This window comes from Rutidosis leptorrhynchoides, chromosome 11, assembly GCF_046630445.1.
Source record: "Rutidosis leptorrhynchoides isolate AG116_Rl617_1_P2 chromosome 11, CSIRO_AGI_Rlap_v1, whole genome shotgun sequence".
NCBI classification, from domain to species: domain Eukaryota; kingdom Viridiplantae; phylum Streptophyta; class Magnoliopsida; order Asterales; family Asteraceae; genus Rutidosis; species Rutidosis leptorrhynchoides.
This window is the reverse complement of record NC_092343.1, coordinates 23,383,409-23,405,125: the sequence shown is the minus strand read 5'-3', so window position 1 is coordinate 23,405,125 and position 21,717 is coordinate 23,383,409. Positions and strand designations below refer to the sequence as shown.

Sequence of the window (21,717 nt, the reverse complement as noted above, 5' to 3'; positions counted from 1 at the left end):
GCCAATAAGTGCAACTTTGAACAAACTAGATAGCTTAATTTCTGTCTGTATGTATAATAATCGATACAGAATAGAGATAGATAGTGAAGTAACTTAACTGAAAAACCCTAAATGATGAAGGGTGATGAAGACCACGGAGAAGACAGATTAAGTGCGTTACCAGATATTTTAATTATTTATATTCTGTTACGTATACCAAACACAACCCTAACTCAAACCACCATTACAACTATCACTCTCTCCAAACGATGGTTAGCTCTTTGGACTGAATTTTATAATTTTATATTTCAAAACCCAAACGATGGTTAGCTAGGATATTGTAATGGCTATACGCTGCTCGATATTACTTCGAATAGTGTTAAGAAGTTGGTGGTTACTGGATATGGTGATTGTAAAGCTGATGAGCATCCAGATCCAGATCCAGATATGCTTAAAATCAATGCTCCATATATTTTGTCACTTAAGATCGGTGGTTATTTATTGGTGTCGAATATTTTGTTGTTGAATGTGTCTTCTTTAGTAGAAGTTAACTTAAACTTCAACAAGTGTGAGAATGGTGCAACAATCGATGAAAACATGTCTGGACTAATTAGCAGTCTTTTCCATGTCAAGGAGTTCAGTATTGGGATTTTATGTAATAAGGTAAAATTACTACCTTTCTTCATGGATATGTTCAAATAGTTCACATACTCCAAACTTCTAATTTAAATTTTCTATTGAAATATTGATCATCTTTAATTTTGACCAAGTTTGACTCTTTTGATGTGCTAAATCGGACTTTGACCAACTAAATCCAATTTTGACTTATTGACCGGGGTTAACCGGATTTTGGAAAATCTAATCGGCCTACTTCTAAAAAGGGACTAATCGGGATTCTTACAACAATGATTCCAATGTTCTCATTTAACCATCCAAGGTAGCCCAGTTGTTGAGGCCCTGATCTCCTTGCAATTTAAGGTGGCTAGGGAAGGGTTGAAAACAGCCAGAGAGTAATTATAGTGGGCTACGTACAGTGGAGTTTTGGGTCGGATTACTCGCCCTATCGGGAAACCTTAACAAGGAAAACCTTCTAACAATTGCAATGTTCTAATGTAGGTTATCTCCCGTTTGCAAGCTAGAGGTTTCACTTTTCCATCAAACTTGAAGGTTCTTGATTCACAAGACGTAACTAAGTCCTTAATTTGGCCTAATACTAATGTTGATTCATCTAACAACAGAGGATGGAAGGTGATTAGTTTAGTTACTTAATAGCCTTTAGAAATATGTTACTAGAATGTCATTTTTATTGTTCTAATTTGGGTTGTATAATGTTAAAATACAATGCAAATTTGGTATTAGTAGATGTATATATGAAAATATCTAGATATTAAAATGTAAAAGAAATATCTAGATATTAATGAAGAAAAATCTAGATGTTAAAATGTAAAAATCTAGATATTTTTATGTGGTAAAAATATCTAGATAATGGACAAATCTAGTGTGTAGAAGTTTCCATGGAGTAGTATAAATAAGGGTGAGGATTTCATTTGTAGTGTGTGAAGTAAGTTGTGAGAGTTGTGAGTAAGAGTGAAATAAGAAGTGAGTTGTGAAGAAGAGAAGAAGAGTGTGAGTTAGCGAAAGTAGAGAAGATAAAGCTTGTAAGTAATATTGTAATTGTAATTTAATATAAGTGTTTTTGTTAAGTTTCCCGGTCAAGCCTTAGTTTGTGTTTAAGTTCTTAGTGCACTTTTGTTATTCTTATTATATGGTCGGCTCTGCCGCCTAAGTAATACATGGTCGGTTATACCGCCTAAAGATATATGGTCGACACTGTCGCCTAAGTACATTGTGCACTAAGGATTTATAAAATTAAAGGCTAAACAACGCCAAAGTGTTGGTGTAGTGAGTCTTGTATAGTCTAGATCCTCTATAGTGGGTGTGTTAGGCTCGTCGAAGCTTCCAACAATTGGTATCAGAGCGGGTCGTTCGGGACCATTTCTAGTGGAGGAAATCGTTAAACGTTGGACGTTTACATCGGCTTGTTTTCACCAAGGCTCTAAGGAAGATTCTGTCGGAGCACAGTTAGGAACTGTGAAAGCTCATCGGTCAGGGACCAAGCTTATTGGACGTTGGACGTCATGATGGCAAATCTTGCAAGTACGAGCAGTGGAATCAAGAGTCTCAATAACCACAACTATGGTTATTGGCGGACCTGTATAGAATCCTACTTACAAGGACAGGATTTATGGGAAATAGTTGCTGGCAGTGACACAACGCCTCCACCAAAAGAAAATGCCGAAGCCTTGAGAAAATGGAACATCAAGGCCGGGAAGGCTTTATTTATATTGAAGACTACAATCGAGGAGGATCTATTGGAGCACATCCGTGACGAGAAAACACCAAAGGCAGCTTGGGAAACTTTTGAAAAATTATTTTCAAAGAAGAATGAAGCACGCCTCCAGCTCTATGAAATTGAGCTCGCGGGTATCTCACAAAGAAGTCTGTCTATTTCTCAGTATTTCACCAAGGTGAAATCAATTTGCCGTGAGATATCTCAACTTGCTCCTGAAGAGAAAGTGAGTGATGCAAGGATGAAGAGAATTATCATCCACGGATTAAGATCCGAGTATAATGGATTTATAGCCGCTGTGAGAGGATGGCCTACTCAACCATCATTAATAGAGCTGGAGAATCTATTGGCAAATCAAGAGGCATTAGCCAAGCAGATGAATGAAGTAACCGTAAAAGACGGAGAAGATGCACTCTTCACCAATAAAAAGAAAGCAACATCTCGAAGACAAGAGGCGATGAAAGAAAGTAAGACATATGGGTGGAAGGGTCACCCAAAATCAAAAGGCAACGCTTCAGGGGGAGCTCAACAAGGAAGAAGAGATCATCGCCAACAATACGGGGAAAATGATAAGAGAAAGAATGGTGAATGTTTCAATTGTGGCAAGAACGGTCATTTTGCTCGAGAATGTAGATTCCCCAGAAGGCGAACTTTCGAAGGAAATGTGGCCGCCGCAAGAGATGAGAAGAAAGAGGTCACATTCGAAGCAACCATTAATGAGGAAACATGGGATGCAGAAGCAGGACTCTCCGTTGAAGCTGACATGGATGATCAAGCTCTTGCAGCAACCTTAAAGTCAAAAATAAACTACAAAGATGATTGGATCATTGATTCTGGGTGCTCAAATCATATGACCAATGATGAGACGAAGCTGCAAGAAATGGAGGATTACAAAGGAAAGAGAGTCGTGTTGACAGCCGACAATTCAAGGTTTTCTATTTCTCACATTGGAAAGACAATAATTCCAAATGAAGGCGGCTCTCATAAGCTCCAACTCGAGAAGGTGTATCTTGTCCCTGGCCTAAAGAAGAATTTACTATCAGTACCACAATTGACAGCAGAAGGGAATTATGTGCTCTTTGGACCAGAAGATGTGTCCGTATTCAAGAGAGTGAAGGTGGTTGGCAATCCATTTATGCAAGGAAGAAGAATAGAGTCGGTCTATGTACTATCTGCTGAAACGGCATATGTCGATAAGACTCGAAAGAATGAAACGGCTGATCTTTGGCATGAACGTCTTGGGCATGTGGGCTACAACAAGTTAAAGGAGATGATGGTGAAACACATAGTAAATGGCCTTCCTCAAATTGATATCCGAACAGATACAATATGTGCTGGATGTCAATTTGGCAAAGCTCACCAATTGCCATTCAAGGAGTCAGAGCATCAGTCCAAGACACCACTAGAGCTCATACACTCAGATGTCTTCGGCCCAGTGAAACAAACATCACTTGGAGGTATGAAATATATGGTGACATTCATTGATGACTTCTCAAGATATGTGTGGGTTTACTTCATGAAGGAGAAGTCGGAGACTTTTCTGAAGTTTAAAGAGTTCAAGAACAAGGTAGAAAGTGAGCTCAATACTAAGATTCGGTGCTTACGCACAGATAATGAGGAGAATATTTATCGACTGAGTTCAATATCTATCTTGAGAAGCACAAGATTAGAAGACAATTAACTTGTCCCAATACTCCACAGCAGAATGGAGTGGTGGAACGCAAGAATCGTCACCTTGCCGAAACTTGTCAAAGTATGCTTCATGGTAAGAATGTACCAGGCAGATTTTGGGCCGAATGTATGAGGACGGCATCATACGTGATTAACAAACTCCCACAGACAAAGTTGAGATATATTTCACCATATGAAAGATTATGGAAGATCAAACCAACCGTCAACCATCTCAAAGTTTTTGGATGTGTATGCTACGTCTTCGTGCCATATCATCTACGAAGCAAATTTGAGAAGAAGGCAATTCGGTGCATTTTTGTCGGTTATGATGAATCAAGAAAAGGATGGAGATGTTGTGATCCAAATACCGGAAAGTGTCATACTTCAAGAAATGTGGTATTTGATGAAGCGTCTTCATGGTGGTCACCTCAAAAGATAGAGCTTCCAGAATCTCATGGATTAGAAGAAGTTCCAGAAGAGAAAGAAGAACATAAAGAGCACATATCGAATCCAATTAAAGAAGGAGATGGATCGTACTCTAAGGAAACAAGTCCATGGAAAACTGGGGTACATCAATCTACATCCGAAGAGGTTCGTCCAAGCCAAATGGATGCCGAGGAGCATGTGCAAGAATTACGGAGATCAACAAGGTCGAGGAAACCTAATCCGAGGTATGCCAATGCTGCTCATGTGGATGAACCAATACCTATTGAGCCTTCCACTTATGAAGAAGCAGCACAAAGTCAAGAATGGCAGAAAGCGATGGAAGAAGAAATTAATGCACTAAAAGAAAACCAGACATGGAGTTTAGTTCCAAAGCCAAAAGATGTAAAACCAATATCTTGTAAATGGGTTTACAAGGTGAAGACTCGATCAGATGGCTCCATTGAAAGGTATAAAGCTCGACTTGTTGCTAGAGGTTTTTCTCAACAATATGGGCTAGATTATGAAGAAACGTTTAGTCCAGTGGCGAAGATCACAACAATTCGAGCTCTACTAGCTTTAGCTGCTAGCAAATCTTGGAAGTTATGGCAGATGGATGTCAAGAACGCTTTCTTACATGGAGAACTTGACAAAGAAATTTATATGGAGCAACCAAGAGGCTTTGAGAACAAGTTCCATCCTGACCATGTCTGCAAATTAAAGAAAGCACTATATGGCTTGAGGCAGGCTCCAAGAGCTTGGTACGGGAAGATTGGCGAGTTCTTAGTAAAAAGTGGTTTCACAGTTGCTCCTTCAGATTCTAGTTTATTTGTAAAACAAGATCAAGAAAAACTAGCCATAGTGCTAGTATATGTGGATGACTTAATCATCACGGGAGATCACTATGAGGAGATCCAAAGAACAAGAGAGAATCTGTCTATCAGATTTCATATGAAGGAGCTTGGAGAACTCAAACATTTTCTTGGACTCGAAATAGAGCAGAAAAGAGAAGGATTATTTCTGGGACAACAGAAATATGCGCGAGATCTTTTACAAAAGTACGGAATGTTTAATTGCAAACCTATCTCAACTCCGATGGATCCGAATACAAAACTACGAGCAGATGAAGGAAAAAGTCTTCAAGATGTTACCATGTATCGAAAGATGGTCAAAAGTCTTATTTATCTCACACTAAGCCGGCCAGACATATCTTATGCAGTTGGAGTGGTTAGTCGATACATGAGCAATCCGAAGAAGCCTCACCTTGATGTTGTACGACGCATCTTAAGGTATGTTAAAGGCACTATTAACTTTGGCATTTTGTACAAGAAAACAAAAGAATGTCACGTGACTGGATATTGTGACGCTGATTACGCTGGAGACTATGATACACGACGATCAACAACTGGATACATGTTTAGTCTTGGATCGGGAGTAATATCATGGTGCAGCAAGAGACAACCAACTGTATCCTTATCAAGCACCGAAGCAGAATATCGATCGGCAGCATCAGCAACACAAGAAATTACTTGGTTGAAGCAGCTAATGGAAGATCTTCATCAATCAACAGATTATCAAGTAAAGCTTTTCTGCGATAACTTATCAGCTATACGTCTAGCAGAAAATCCAGTCTTTCATGCGAGAACAAAACATATAGAAGTGCACTATCACTATGTTCGCGAGAAGGTCCTTGAAGGGGAGATCAAGATGGTGCCAACAAAGACAGATGAACAAGTTGCAGATATATTCACCAAGAGCCTAAGTAAACCGAAGTTTACAAAATTCAGAGAAGCACTTGGAATGGTCTGCAAGACATCGTTGGAAGAAAATTTGCATTGAGGGGGAGTGTTAAAATACAATGCAAATTTGGTATTAGTAGATGTATATATGAAAATATCTAGATATTAAAATGTAAAAGAAATATCTAGATATTAATGAGGAAAAATCTAGATGTTAAAATGTAAAAATCTAGATATTTTTATGTGGTAAAAATATCTAGATAATGGACAAATCTAGTGTGTAGAAGTTTCCATGGAGTAGTATAAATAAGGGTGATGATTTCATTTGTAGTGTGTGAAGTAAGTTGTGAGAGTTGTGAGTAAGAGTGAAATAAGAAGTGAGTTGTGAAGAAGAGAAGAAGAGTGTGAGTTAGCGAAAGTAGAGAAGAGAAAGCTTGTAAGTAATATTGTAATTGTAATTTAATATAAGTGTTTTTGTTAAGTTTCCCGGTCAAGCCTTAGTTTGTGTTTAAGTTCTTAGTGCACTTTTGTTGTTCTTATTATATGGTCGGCTCTGCCGCCTAAGTAATACATGGTCGGTTATACCGCCTAAAGATATATGGTCGACACTGTCGCCTAAGTACATTGTGCACTAATGATTTATAAAATTAAAGGCTAAACAACGTCAAAGTGTTGGTGTAGTGAGTCTTGTATAGTCTAGATCCTCTATAGTGGGTGTGTTAGGCTCGTCGAAGCTTCCAACATATAACGGATCAAAAGGGTTAGGATCAGTGGCGGAACTTGAACTCAAAACAGATGGGGCGGATGCGAAAATTTAATAAATTTTTTCATTTCTAGGGGGTAAAACATTAATAAAAACTTTATTTTTTTTTAGTAAAAAATATGTTTTTTTAGTGTAAAATTTCCCCCCTTAAATCTAGGTGGGGAATATACAGCGGCGAAAACAGAAATTTTTTCCACCCGGGGCGAAATTTTTTTAAAAACGTAGCAACTATTTTGGGCAAAATTTGAAGGTTATGGGGCTAATTTTTTTTCATTGGGGTCAAAATCGAAAAAATTCAAAATTTTCACACTGAAAATTGCAAATCCACTGGGGGCGGGTGCCCCCTTGCTCCCACCTGTTTCCGCCACTGGGAATATACCCCCTTTTGGTAACACTAATGTTCGCCGCTGGTTGGGATGAATTCGATCATTTTTGGTATTTTTATGTGATGTATAAAAGCTTTCTGTAGTATAATTGAAGCCTACAATGGTGGTGATTTTGTTTGTTTCAGGGGCTATTAGTTTTTTTTTTTTTTTTTTTTTTCGAACGGCCTGGGGCTATTAGCTGATAATGCATGCAACACTTGTATTTTCATGCACTTAAATAAATATGTATTAAACTCTCACAAATAGTAATTGATGTGCGTTTTATTGCAGTATTTTCACATTAGAGAAAGGAGTACGAGTTCACTTGCTGGTCGAATAAGCGTAAAGTTACTCAAAAGTAAAACAAAAGTTAAAGATAGAATTAGTGCATTACCAGATGCTTTACTAATCGAAATTTTGTCTCGTTTACCTGAGACAAAATGCGCCATTAGAACAAGTACACTCTCTAAACGATGGATACATCTTTGGACTTACATTCCTACTCTCGTTTTCCAACGTGGCTATGGAAATGCTTTTTTAGCCTCTGACTTCTTTCCGTCTATCGACAAAACCCTAACTCAATGTCGCCAGTTGAAGCTCTATAAATTCGAACTACGTTGTTGTCATGGTTACGATATTCAGTTTGAATCACAAGTCAAGAATTGGATCTCTTATGCTCTTAATTGTAATGTTGAAGAACTTTATTTAGAATTGTTTAGTGAGGGCTCAGAAGCTGAGTTTGTGTTAGATGATTTTTTTTACATCAATTCGTGTATTACAAAATTGACTTTAGCAGGGTGTATATTTATACCCACGGGTGCAATTTGCTGGAAAAAGCTTAAGACTTTGTGTATTCATCGTGGGATTATAGATGAAGATTTGATTGAGAACATACAAAGGGGAAGTCCGATGTTGGAAACTTTGGAGTTGGAAAATTGCTCTGGTTTTATGCTGCTCAATATTACTTCAAAGAGTGTCAAGAACTTAATATTTTCAGGGTATGTGGATGTTGATGACGTGGATATTATCGAAATTAATGCCCCTAATATTCTTTCATTGAAAATATGCGGTCAATTGTTGTTATGGAAGCTTGTGTTGCTAAATGTGGCTTCTTTAGTCAATGCTCACTTAGATTATTCCTTGGATATGGATGATGATGATAATATCGAACAAGAACAGATGATGCTTAAACAACTTATACTCAGCCTTCAGCATATCAAGGAGCTCAAAATCGGGATGACTTGCTTTACGGTAAAATTACTTTTCATTCTTGGATATTCATGGTAGTTGAAATAATGATCAAGAATTAGCACTAGTAATATAAAACTATTGTTACTCTTTATAACTATCTCTCTTCATTTATAATTGTAGTAGCTCTATATTTTCTCCTCACCTTCTACTGTAATATCATTTTAATATATATCAAGAGGGAAACACTTTTTGGGGAGGGGACGTAAATTTTATTTTATTTTTTTTTTAATTTTTTTTTTACCCACATTAATTTTAGGTGAAAATATGAATATTTAAAAAAGACACTTTGTGATAAATGTTATTATTTTGATCAGAAAACGCTCGAAGAAATAACATGCATCGATAAATGTTATTCCTAATAACATTCATCGTGATGCATGTTATTCTTCGAGCGTTTTTTTTTTCCACCTTAATGGTTTTGCTTATATGTTTGAGAATCGCTAAGGTACATTTTTGATGCATACTTCCAACCTGTTTTGTGTCCTACTACTAATGATTTGTTTCATTGCAATGTTCTTTTATTGACTTTTCTTTGTTTGTAGACTTTCTTCCGTTTGGAAGCTGAAGGTTTTGAATTCCCATCAAACTTGAAGGTTCTTGATTCACTGGAAGGGATATCTGATTGGTCGGATTGGTCTGATTTAAATGATAGTGACGAGGATAGTGATCTCGATTCAATTACTAACGGAGATTGAAAGGCACTTAGATAAAAGTAATTGAAGGTGTTAAAATATCCGTCTCTTTAAAAGCTTGTTTAACTGCAAAATTTCAACTGTTGCAATTTGTGTTAAATCTTTTGCATATATCTAGTCTGTGGTTTTGTATTCGTTGTTAGAATTGTTTGATGTTCTATATTCCCTTTTAGTTTTGCGTTATTAGCAGGCTCAATTTAGCACACTTTTGTAGAATACAAATGGTATGTTTGGCCTATGGACGTTAATGATATGTTTGGGAACTAAAGCAAGTGCAAGATAAGCTAATTTTGAATGCTAGACTGAGTTGGGTGGCGATTTTGACCCATGTGCCTACGATTTTGGCACCTGAAGGCCAAATTATTTATCACTAGTTTTACCGAAACAGTATAAGGTTTTCTCAAGGTTCATGTTGAGCAGCATTTTACAAGCACTTTAACACTTGGTGATAACCCATGGTATGAACTTTGATGTTATATATGACATAGTGAAGACAATTTAATCCATTTTACCTGCTTAAAATGAGGAGTTGCGTGTTCTATCTCTAACATGTCAAATAGGATAAAAAAGTACAAACTTGGCTAATAATTAAAATGGTAGACAAGGCCAATAGTAGCCCAACATGTAATTAAATGAATACAACCTCCTAAATCGTTTTATAAATAAATTGTATGCTTATTTTTGAATTACCCTTAAATGATTTTTTTTTCCACAAATCTATACTATCTATTAAAATTTAAAATACTAATCTTATGATGTTATCATTTCAAAGTTTAACCTTATATAATCCATAAGCATTGCCACCATGTCATTTGTAGATTGTATTAGTTGATGTCATTATTAATATTTTTAACATAATTATAAATCAATTAAAATTTAATTAGAATTGTATACATAAGGGAATTGATCCGTACACCACCTTATTTTTGCTATACACCACCAAAACAATTATTTGGACATTTCTACCCTTCCTTTGAGAAGTTAAGGGGAGTTGGTGGTGAATAAAAGTAAGGGTAAAAATGTCCAAATAATTATTTTGGTGGTGTATGGCTAAAATAAGGTGGTGTACGAATCACCTCCCTAAAAAAAAACTACCTTATTCATGTAACACCCCAGCTTAACATGACCACAATATTGTCCGCTTTGCCCGCAGGCGCACTGCTTTTTCTTGGCGACCACACACGAGAAGCACTTTCCCAGGAGGTCACCCATCCCGGTAGTGCTCTCGCCCGAGCACGCTTAACTGCAGCGTACTCACACATCTGCTCTGCCTGTGGTCCCAAAACGCGTTGTGTCATTTAAGCGTGAGTATTACCTTATAATCCCATGATCACTCATGTCCGTGGGCGATATGGGATTTGCCTAGGGTGTTACAATTCATAGGCATTAAACAAATAATTTTAATCTTACATCTAATTTAAATATAGCTATAATCCATTCTACTTACTAATTCTTTAATTAAAGAGAATTTCAATTCATGTCATAAATGCAACTATAATCAAGGAATCTTATAAATTACATTTTTCTAACAAAGCTTCAATTCTCATTCAACAAAGAAACGAAAGATTCACTATCTTCGTTTCTTTAAAGTAGCCCCACACAAACCCATTAAAAAAGATATTTTTTTTTTTCAATTTTATTATATTTATTTTTAGTAAAAATATATCGAGAATTGTTTATATGGAAGTTAATAGGTGTTATGTGATGATTTTTGTTAAAGTACTTTGGTGCATATGATGGTGATTTTTATTAAATATTTTTATCAGCAAAAATTATGAATTGATTCATTTAGTAATTTAGAGTTCCTTTTCCGGTTACATCAAAACATATTACTTATATAATCTACATAAATAACTAATAACATTTGTCAACAATATCATATATTTTAAAAATTCATCTTAAATGAATATGTGATTCTACGGATCCTTCAACTAGCATTATGTTAATATTTGTTTGATGATATTATTGGAAGATATCGTCAAATAATGGTGGATCTAGCTATGCCTGACAAATGAGTCAGGTTGGGTCGGTTTGGGTAACGGGTTAAAATGATTTTAGGTTGAAATGGGTCATAGGTCAAACGGGTATTTTTTTTAACGGGTCTAAATGGGTCAGGATGGGTCAGTTTGGGTAACGGGTCGAAACGGGTCACAAGACAATTTGGTCAAATAGGTCAAACGGGTTACATCGTGTTTTTTACATTTATTACATTATTTTAGTTATTATTATTATTTATTATATTATATTATATTATATATGTATAAGAAATATTAATTAATATACATAATAAATGATATAACCATGTATGCTTTCATAAATTTTTGGCGGATGAACTTTTTATGCTCGATCCATTCACAAAACCCATTAGACCTATTTCTATTCATTGATCTTTGAGTATATACCTAATAGACATATTCTTTATTTTTTGTATAGGACTCAATAGGTTGGAGAGAAACCTATTTGGATCTTTTTTTAAGTTTTGATTTACATTGTTAAGCCTAATTTTTATCAAGACCTAATTAACCCGAAAGCATGACCAAATTGACCCAAATTTGAGAGTACGAGTCTCAATTGTCAGGTATAGATCTAACAAAAGCGAGTTTGGAAATATCACTTTCTATTTTTAATAATCAAAGACTATTTACTCGTATTATTTAATTACTGTATTATTACTATTACAATTGAGCAAAAGTGGATTACTATTGATGAATAGTAGCCCACTTCTGTAACGTCCTCCCAATAGGGTCTGGAAGGAACGTCACTAATATCAAAACATACTAACATATTATAATAAACGAGAACAATACTAAATGATGAATTTAACTTTAATGAGTACACAGCGGAAAATGAAATATCGTTACAATGACAGGAATAACAATATCGTAAATGTTCACATGCAGAAGTAATAAATGCGATATCTCTTGATCCTATGTCCAAGTAGCATCACATAAACAGTAAGTATAAGAGCTTGAATCAAACAGCACCTGAGACAAAACATGCTAAAGTGTCAACCAAAAAGGTTGAGTGAAGTTCATAGGTTTAACAAAAAGTTTGTCGTTGTTTTAGACCACAAGATTTAGTTTGTAAAGTTGATCTCCCGCAGGATCAAAAAGTTATGCCAATGCGTGATATTTAGACTAAACGTTCAAGTTTGCCCCATGACAAGTTGTGTCTGTCCTTGTCGGTTTAATTTCATTATTAAGTAATACAATGACTTGGTCAAATGTATCGGGGACTTTACTCCCGATAGGCCTATCCCCAATAATTAAGAATGCCGCAGCAATTAAAAATATCACTGTAGGGACTTAGTCGGACATAGCCGGGTATAGCATAGTTTAACAGTTTGGTACTTGTGTCTAAAGTGTAAAAAGTAAAAACAGCATGTGTCTCACCCCAAGTAAAAGTAAGTAAGTTTGCTAGCAATTAAAGAGGGGCTATGAATTCACCTTAGTAAGTAGAGAGAGTTATTCCTCGGAATAAAGAGTTGAACGAGTGAGCAGGAAAGTCAATCTATTGACATTTTAGAGTAGTTAAGTGTTTTGCCCATGTTTAAGTTTAAGTATGTGTTTAAGTATAGTTTGTTTTACTAAGTTTCTATTCCTAGTAAGTTACTATTTTTATAAAGTTTCCATTTTTAGAAAGTTTCTTATTTTACTAAGTTTCTATGACTAGAGAGTTTCTACTTTTATCAGTATTTTCCATTTTAGGATACTTGTCGTATTAGATAAGCTTCCAATCATCCCTTTCCCTTCGAATGGCTAATTTAGATCTAGGGGCTTGAGCCATAGGACCTTTTAAATCGGAAATCCAAACCCTCTGCCTAGAATCTCATAGAAACCATTCGTCAAGAAAGTTCGAAGATCTATACATCTCTAATACATATTCCAAAATTTTTTTATGTTACAATATAAGTAGTAGGTTATAGGTGCTAGTAATAGTAATAGTGTATACATGTTATTTATTTTATTTTTAATTGCATATAATTTATAACATTATTTACATGTTTCGGTAAAAATAATAACTGAAGTAAAAGGTAAAAAGTAAAAAAGTAAAAAGTAAAAAGTAAAAAAAATAAAAAGTAAGAAAAGAATACTTACTAGTAGTAATTCTTCAAAGAGAGAATGAGAGAAATTTTGGTGTGAGTTTGAATGAGAAATGAAGGGTATTTATACTTGAAAAAATTAGGTAAAAAGAATAAAATAATTAAAAGAAAAAGAAATATTTTAATTCTTAATGAGATTTTAAAATTAAAAAGTATTAAATGTTAGGTCATGGGATAATGCACAAAATAAAATAATAAAAGTAGTTTTTTCATTATAATTTTTAATTAAAAAGTAATTTATTTATTTATTTATTTTATTTTTTCATTTATTTTAAGGATTTTTTTATATAAATAAACAAATTGATTTAATGCTTTTTCAAGAATATTTGTCAATAATATTTTTTTTTATTTTTTTTATTTAATTAATAAATACAAATTTTGCATAAAAATAATAAATAATTCGGTATTTTGTATTTTTAATAATAATTATGATTTTAATTATTAAACTATAGTTTTAGTAAGTTTGTAAATATTATTACATTTATATATAATTGGATTTATTATATAGTTAAATATATAATACATTAACTAAATAATAAAAGTGATACAAAGTTTATATACTTAGTTAAATTATGTCAAATTATATAAATTAATAATATATTATTTATTTAAGCGTACATTGTTGACTAAAAATTACTATTCGGTCAATATTTAATTGTATATAACAACCCTTAATACATATAGTCAGACATATAACCCTAGGGTTAATTCAGTAATTTAGAAGTCGAAAAGTGAGGGTTGTTACAACTTCCATGCTTAGAGGTGTTTTACGTTCTGCTTAAATCGTCGTACCCACTAGCACACTTTACTAACAAATGTCAAACACCCCAAACTCCAAGGGCTAAAGTGAAACTTACATATTCCTAAATAAAAAAACTTAAAAAAAATTCATCCAAATCTTCAACGGAACACATCTTCTCGCTCGCCATGCGTTAAATTTTTCCGAAATCACAGTTCAACTCGAAATAATTTTACGAACACAACGCAACTACCTATACGCAAAATGGACGTTTTTCAAAAAAACGCTAAATATCTCGCGCTATTATTTATACACATTGTTTTTTAATATTATGTTTTCTCTTAGTGTTCGTTCTAGCATTCCGCTGCGAAGTGCGGAGCTCATTTACTAGTTTATAATCATAATCATAATTATAATTATAATTATAATTATGTATTTATGTATATAATAAATACGGAGTAATAATTTTGCAATTTAGTGCTTAACCCTATATCCAAACAATGGAGTACATGGTACCACCCCTCCAAAACCCTGTACAACGAATCACTACACCAAAAAACCCTAAAATCTTACCTCTGTATAAGAACTGATTTTTATTTGACCTTTTCAAATTTGAAGCTTCGAATCTTTCTCCTATGCATACCCATCTGCAATTCAAGGTTAGAAATCACTTTCGGAATCCCTGCATACAAATATATCTCATAAAGATTGTATCTTTATAGATCTTAGAATCATTTTTACAGAAATTCGTGAACTTTTCATCAAGATCATCATGAACACTCTGTCAAAGGTTCGAACTTTTTCTGTTCTAAAATGGGTTTCTATCAATTTAGCTGAAAACAATATTACCCAATTAAAAACCAATATCAGAGGTACTAGTTTTAACCACATTACCCGAAACCCTAGGTTTTATGGTAGAAAACCATCTGTTCAATCAAGAAATGGTAAAAAGTCAAAGGGTTTGACCAAAGAAAAAGAAGATAGTTTAGTCTTGCCCAATAGAGAAGCACAGGATGCTTTAATTGATTACCTTCACTCTACTAGAAGTTTGCAGTACTTGGATGCCGAAAATATTAGTCGAAATTCGCCTATGTTTCTTGAAAAATTGCTGAAAAGTGTAGAAAATGAGAAGGATGTTAAACAATCTTTTAGAAGGTTGCTTTATTATCATCCGATTAATGAGTTCGAGCCTTTTTTCGAGAGTATGGGTTTGAAGCCTTGTGAGTATTCTTCTCTTTTACCTCGTGACATAATATATTTAACGGATGATCAAAGGTTGTTAGATAATTATCATTTGTTATGTGAGTATGGTATAGTTCCAAATAAGATAGGTAACATTTATATCAATTCACCCGAGGTTTTTACATATGATAATGAGCATTTGCTATCGCAACTTCACTCTCTGCAAGCAAAGGGTTTCACTCAATCTAGTGTTGCTAAGTTAGTGAGTTCGTGCCCAAATATTATAGAAACTAAGGATTTTTTGAAAGTTTATGAAGCATTAACGAATATCGGGATTGTAAATAGTTGGTTTGAGGAGAATATCATGGAGAAAAATTCTTACGATTGGAATAAGATTCTTGAAACTTTGTTTTTTATTAAGAAATTTGGTTTTAGGAATGAGGACCTAAAAGAGTTTTTATGTAAGCATCCAACAACTCTAATGGAAGACTCGGGCGCTACAACTATTTCAGTTATCGTGCTCTTGATAAAGTTTGGAGCTTCGTTTGATGACATATCATCAATGTTCAAGCAATTCCCACAAGTTAACGTTAAATTATTTCAGTCAAATTTGAAGAATTCTTATCATTTTCTTCTTGCAATTGAGATGAATGATGATGATATTGCATATATGATCCGTAACCACTCGGTTATCCTTGGTTCTTGCATACTGAAAACCGTTAAAACCTTATTATATGGGCTAAAAGCCGGGAAAAAACGTCTTTGTGATACCATAATTGAAAACCCGCAAGAATTAAAGAATTGGGTTATTGGGAAAAAGTTGAAGGCGTTACCAAAGTTAAAGAATGAGTCTTCTGAGAAAAAGATTCAATTTTTATTGAATTTGGGGTTTATTGAAAATTCTGGTGAGATGCGTAAAGCTTTGAAATTGTTTCGTGGCAATGGAGGGGAGCTTCAAGAAAGGTTTGACTTTTTGGTCAAAGCTGGTTTAAGCCGTGAAGATGTTGCAGAAATGGTTAAACTTGCACCATCAGTCCTTAATCAAACCAAAGAGGTAATTGAAAGGAAGATGGATTATCTTGTAAATGGTTTAGGTTATAATGTTTCTTCATTAGTTGCATACCCTGCGTTTTTATCATATTCGATTCAGAAGATTAAGTTTAGGTTTGCAATGTATAATTGGTTAGTTGAGCGTGGGAAAATGAACGCTAATTTAGCGTTGAGTACTGTTCTTGCTAGTTCAGATAGAATCTTTATACGAGATAAAGTAAATCGTGATCCTGAAGGGATGATTGTTTGGGATAAATTCAAAAAACAGTTTTTCCCTGAATAATATTTTGTTTAGATTATATAGAAAGTTGCATTCTTTGATTCAAAGTAGGTTGGAATTTAGACAACAGATGAGCTTTGTTGTACTGAGATTGTCTTTTTCTTTTTAGAATTGCTATTATTGGATGTTAAGAGTGTTAGATAAACAAGAAAGCTGTAGTTTGACTTTTGAAAGTCAAATAAGCAACTTTTTAAGATCAAGATTGATGCTCATTCCCTGAATTTGGTATGGGTTATAAGTTTTTTCTGTACTTGCGAAGATGTAATGAAAATCTTTATAGGATAAATTGTTCCAAAAAATATTGTGTTATTAATCCTATTAATCCTATTTTAATCCTATTTTTTTTAATCCTAAAAGGGTGGGAGGATGCGTCGTTTGACACCCAACCCCGTTCATTTTTGGGTCAAAACGATATTGACCAAATCTCCCTCACAAAAATGGCAAAACACACCCCTCAAGGAGTGGGAGGATGTGTCTTTTGACACCCAACCCCGTTCATTTTTCGGTCAAAACGACATTGATCAAATCTCCCTCACAAAAATGGCAAAACACACCCCTCAACTTTTACCAAGTTACAAAAAAAAACCTGCACTAAGGGGGTTAAATTGTCAATTCCCTAACTTAAAATAAAAACTCCCCCAAACGCCTTCGACAGTCCGTATCTTCCTCCTCGCTCCGATTTAAATTTCACCGACCACTCCATTAAACTTGAAATATTATTATGAACAAAACGAGACTAACTATGTTCGAAACGGACACTTTTTAAAAAACACTAAACAAACGACAGCCCGTATCTTCCCGCTTGCCTCGAGTTAAATTTTTCCGACAACACCATCAGACTCGAAATAATTTTATGAACAAAACGATACTAACTACGCTCGAAACGGACACTTTTTAAAAAACGCTAAAGACAACGACATCCCGTATCTTCCTAGTGGCCAGGAGTTAAATTTTTTCGCCACCACCGTCAGACTCGAAATAATTTTATCAACAAAACGAAATTAACTACATTTGAACCGAACATATTTTAAAAAACACTAAAGACGACAACAACAACAACAATAACAACAACAACAGCGACGCATAACACATGGGCCGTTTTCCCTTCTGTAAATAAAACTGCGTTAAATATGAATACGCGGACCGAAAGACCCCGCCGCATCGCGCGGGCTAAACCGAACTAGTTAGTTATATAAGTTATGGATTAAAAAATAGAGTTATAATCCCTTGAATCCAATAATTTACTTGAAATCTAATCTTTGCACCCGTATCTTTCTCGTGATTTCTCGATTGGCGCGGCTCAATTATTTGGCCGTCGCCCCTTATTTGTACTCCGGTTCTTAAGTATATATATATTATATATTACCTTGTTTTTCAAAAAAAAAAAATTACTTGAAATCTAACGGACCAATCAGAGCGCGATATGTGGCGCGACAATCACATGTGATTGAAAAAAAAAATTAAAAAGAAATTCGTTTTTTCAAAAAAAAAAAAAATTAAAAAAACTTTTTTATGAAAAAAAAATTGATTTTTTTTTTTTTTTGCAAAATTTTATTTTAATTTTTTTAAATTTAACGGACCAAAATTTTATTTTAATCCGCGAAGATTATGTAATCCTTAATGTTTTAGAGATTATTCATTCAATTCAAAAATCAAATGAGCTTAATATGATATTAACTCATCAAATCTGTATTACATCTGAAGAAGATATACATACATATATTTTCATAAAGACGGTAATAAAAAAATTCTTTTGTACAAAGTATTAATTGTGAAATCTTTAACGGGTAGGTAATACTCGGAAAATATATAAGTTCACAATTAATATGTTATACTGTACATTCTTCAACTTTGATTCAAAAATTATTAACTATGCTCACAGCAATATACAATCGTTTTCATACAAATTCAATTACATATTCTGATTTTGAAAAATCAGAATACAAGCCAAGATTTAACAGAAAACATCACTCTTAGATTCTTACATCTTTCAAATGCTATACTTTGACTTCAAAACTGTGCTAGAACATCACTTCTATTCATAAACCCAGAAAAAAAAATTGTATCGTTCAAAATTCTAGAACATCATATGTATCTTGACAATTACAATCTTCATGCAAACCCTTCAAACTTTTGAAAACACCTCAGATTAATAACCAACGATTCGGTTATGATAACTTTGAATGCTGATGAAGCAGCAAAAACTGTAAACGACCTTAACAGCCAAAAGTTTGATGATAAAGGATAGTGTGCTGGCAAAGCTCAGAAAAAGAAAAAGTTTGGAACTGGAAAACGGATTGAGCAAAGTATGAAAGAGGCTGTGGATAAATCACAAGTACGAAACCTGACTTCAAAGAATCCAAATGATTCAGTATCTGCTGAAGACATTAACGAATACCTTGCTTCCGAATCTAAACTCTTGCGGACAATATTCTTCATCATCCTCTGATATTAGAAATTCTAAGATATCATCGTATCTTTCATTATAAATATCCTCCATATTTCTGGAGATAATTCCATAATCATTCTTATCGGAAATCAATTTTCTCCTTGCGATATCTGTGTAACATCATAAAAAAAAACTATTTTAGTTTCTAAATTCTGAAACCTTCGAGTTTAAAATATGAATATTTTTGAAAAGGTGTTGGGAACTGAAGCATGAGTTAGTATAATATAATGACACTTGATCAACGTGATTATATTACAGTAAGTCATGCTGAGTTTCTAATGGAACGTGATAAAGGTTCACAGATCATACCCTCATTATAAACCATGTTACATAACTCTTTCATTCTATTTAACCTCTAAACTATCAAGAAAATATTTTCTGTCTTTTTCGAGGTATTCTGGTAATTTGACAAGTCAAATTGTGCTATTACCGTTTCTTTTTAGAACATTAATTATGTTCATTCCGAAATTCATACCTACGAATTCTGGACCATTATTCGCTTGATTTAAAGTCGAGAAGATAAAACAAAAGCATGAAGCTTCAAAATATCAATGGGAGTATATATAAATCACAGTAAATTGGAGAGAGTATTAACTGTGGATGTCAATGATTATGGAAAGACAGAAGCAGAGACATCGAAATATAAGGGAAGATATAAAACCCAACAACCACCCAGAAATTACAAACCGTGTATATCAATGCGTATAGCAATATAAAGACACGGGAGAATAAAAAACACTATAACCCCAAGGTAATGGTAGAAGAAAATAACTTTCTCCGGTGGTAGATGAAAAAGAAGAATGACAGATATGAAAGTTAGGAGTATATCAAGAATCAGAACTGGATGAAGCATTTTTCACAATCTTTTGAAAATAGGAAATGAGGAAGAAGATGTAAGAGTGATGAAAATAATGAAACGGAAGAGGTCAATTTATAGCGAAATATCAAACATAGCAATCGAGGCAAATTACGCATTTAATCAAAAGAAATCTTAATTTCCTTAAATTCCGAAGAATCAAATCTTATTTAGATTATGAAGATTTTCTATTCCTTAAATTACTGAAATCAATCGTTAATATGTCAAGAGTTAAGACGAATCTCTATTCTTCATTTCACTCTTTTACGATAACTTCTCTCATACGCTTCGAATAATCGGATTGTTTTATCCATATTATTCAACGGTGATAAAACTCTATTTATCAACACATATACGTCATGAAAACATTTTTATTGTTAGTCATGACGACCTCACTCAAATTTTGGGACGGAATTTCTTTAATTGGTAGGTACTGTGATGACCCGGAAATTTCTGACCAAATTTAAACTTAATCTTTGTATGATTAATATTTCTGACACGATAAGCAAAGTCTGTAAAACTGAATCTCAAAATTTTTGAACTACTTTCATATATTTAAATACCTTTCGGTTGTTCTTGACGATTCGCGAACAATTATATGTATATGTATATATATATATATATATATATATATATATATATATATATATATATATATATATATATATATACTATAACTTGAAAACGTAACAATGTATTAATTGTTTGATACCGTACATTAAACTTATTGGTTTAAATATTTATTTGAATATATATGAAAAGTTGGAATATTAATTGTATGAATAACTTGCGACGTATATTTAAAACGTGTTTATGAATGTTGAAAATATATATTAACTTGGTCATAAAACGATTTGTTATTATATATATATTAACAAATAGCGAGACAATGATTTATAGAAGTAAATGACCAAAACACTCGAAAGTTTAAGATACACTTAGAATGATATAGTTTATTGATAATTTAAGACTATATTTTGACAAAGGTACGAGTCACAAACGTAAATTGCGAGCTTTCTAAGCTTACAAAAATGCGTTCGAGAAACCGGAACCGGGACATAAGTCGAGTGACAATGTACGAGTCATCGGAACGAAAATTACAAGTCAACTATGCACATGAATTTAATATAATATATAATTAATTATTTAAATTATATATATATTATATATATTATATTTAATTATGTCGACAAACAAGAAAACAAAAAATATGTGAGCTGGATCAGACGGCCATGCGATCGCATGAGAAATAGGCATAAAACTCATGCGATCGCATGGGCATCAGATTTCAAAAAGTTGCCTATAAAAGTCCAGTTTCTGCTCGAATTCTTTTACACATATATTACTCTGTAAGTATTTAATTATTATAATTATAATAATTATTATTATTATTATTATTATTATTATTATTATTATTATTATTATTATTATTATTATTATTATTATTTTATTAAGATTATTATTATTATTAATCTTAATATTTTTAGTAATATTATACATAAAATATTACGACGAGGTCATGAGCGTGTCACTTTCAAAACAAGCTTCAAACCGGATAGAACTAAAGAAATTATGGGTTATAGCTATGGAGGTTATGGGTAATGTTCATGGGTATTGTTCGCAAGTCAAACCTAGTATTTATCATCTCTGTTGCGTCTACGTACTTTCCTGCAATATTGAATCTCAATATTGATACGTGAGCATCATCTCAATATTGATATGTAAGCATTCATATGAAATGTCCCGTTCTTATTGATTAAAAACGTTCCATATTAATTGATTTCGTTGCGAGGTTTTGACCTCTATATGAGACGTTTTTCAAAGAC

General features: G+C 33.5%; 2 protein-coding genes across 2 annotated transcripts; both read left to right on the top strand.

The window, feature by feature from the left end:
• Nucleotides 1-114: 114 nt before the first annotated feature.
• On the top strand, nt 115-9,236 carry LOC139874372 (putative F-box/LRR-repeat protein At3g18150). Its single transcript, XM_071861814.1, has 5 exons — nt 115-251; nt 357-642; nt 1,096-1,227; nt 7,582-8,541; nt 9,084-9,236. Exons 1-5 carry the CDS (start codon nt 115-117, stop codon nt 9,234-9,236), a joined length of 1,668 nt encoding a protein of 555 aa, XP_071717915.1.
• A 5,610-nt stretch (nt 9,237-14,846) lies between these two features.
• On the top strand, nt 14,847-16,736 carry LOC139874371 (transcription termination factor MTEF18, mitochondrial-like). Its single transcript, XM_071861813.1, has one exon. The coding sequence runs from the start codon at nt 14,847-14,849 to the stop codon at nt 16,587-16,589; it is 1,743 nt and encodes a 580-aa protein (XP_071717914.1). The 3' UTR covers nt 16,590-16,736.
• The last annotated feature ends 4,981 nt before the right edge of the window (nt 16,737-21,717 follow it).

Coding starts and splice junctions, on each gene's coding strand:
- LOC139874372 (XM_071861814.1), top strand. CDS start 115: ATGAAGGGTGATGAAGACCACGGAGAAGACAGATTAAGTGCGTTACCA. Junction 252..356: donor ATCACTCTCTCCAAACGATG/GTTAGCTCTTTG, acceptor TACTTCGAATAG/TGTTAAGAAGTTGGTGGTTA. Junction 8,542..9,083: donor TCGGGATGACTTGCTTTACG/GTAAAATTACTT, acceptor CTTTGTTTGTAG/ACTTTCTTCCGTTTGGAAGC.
- LOC139874371 (XM_071861813.1), top strand. CDS start 14,847: ATGAACACTCTGTCAAAGGTTCGAACTTTTTCTGTTCTAAAATGGGTT.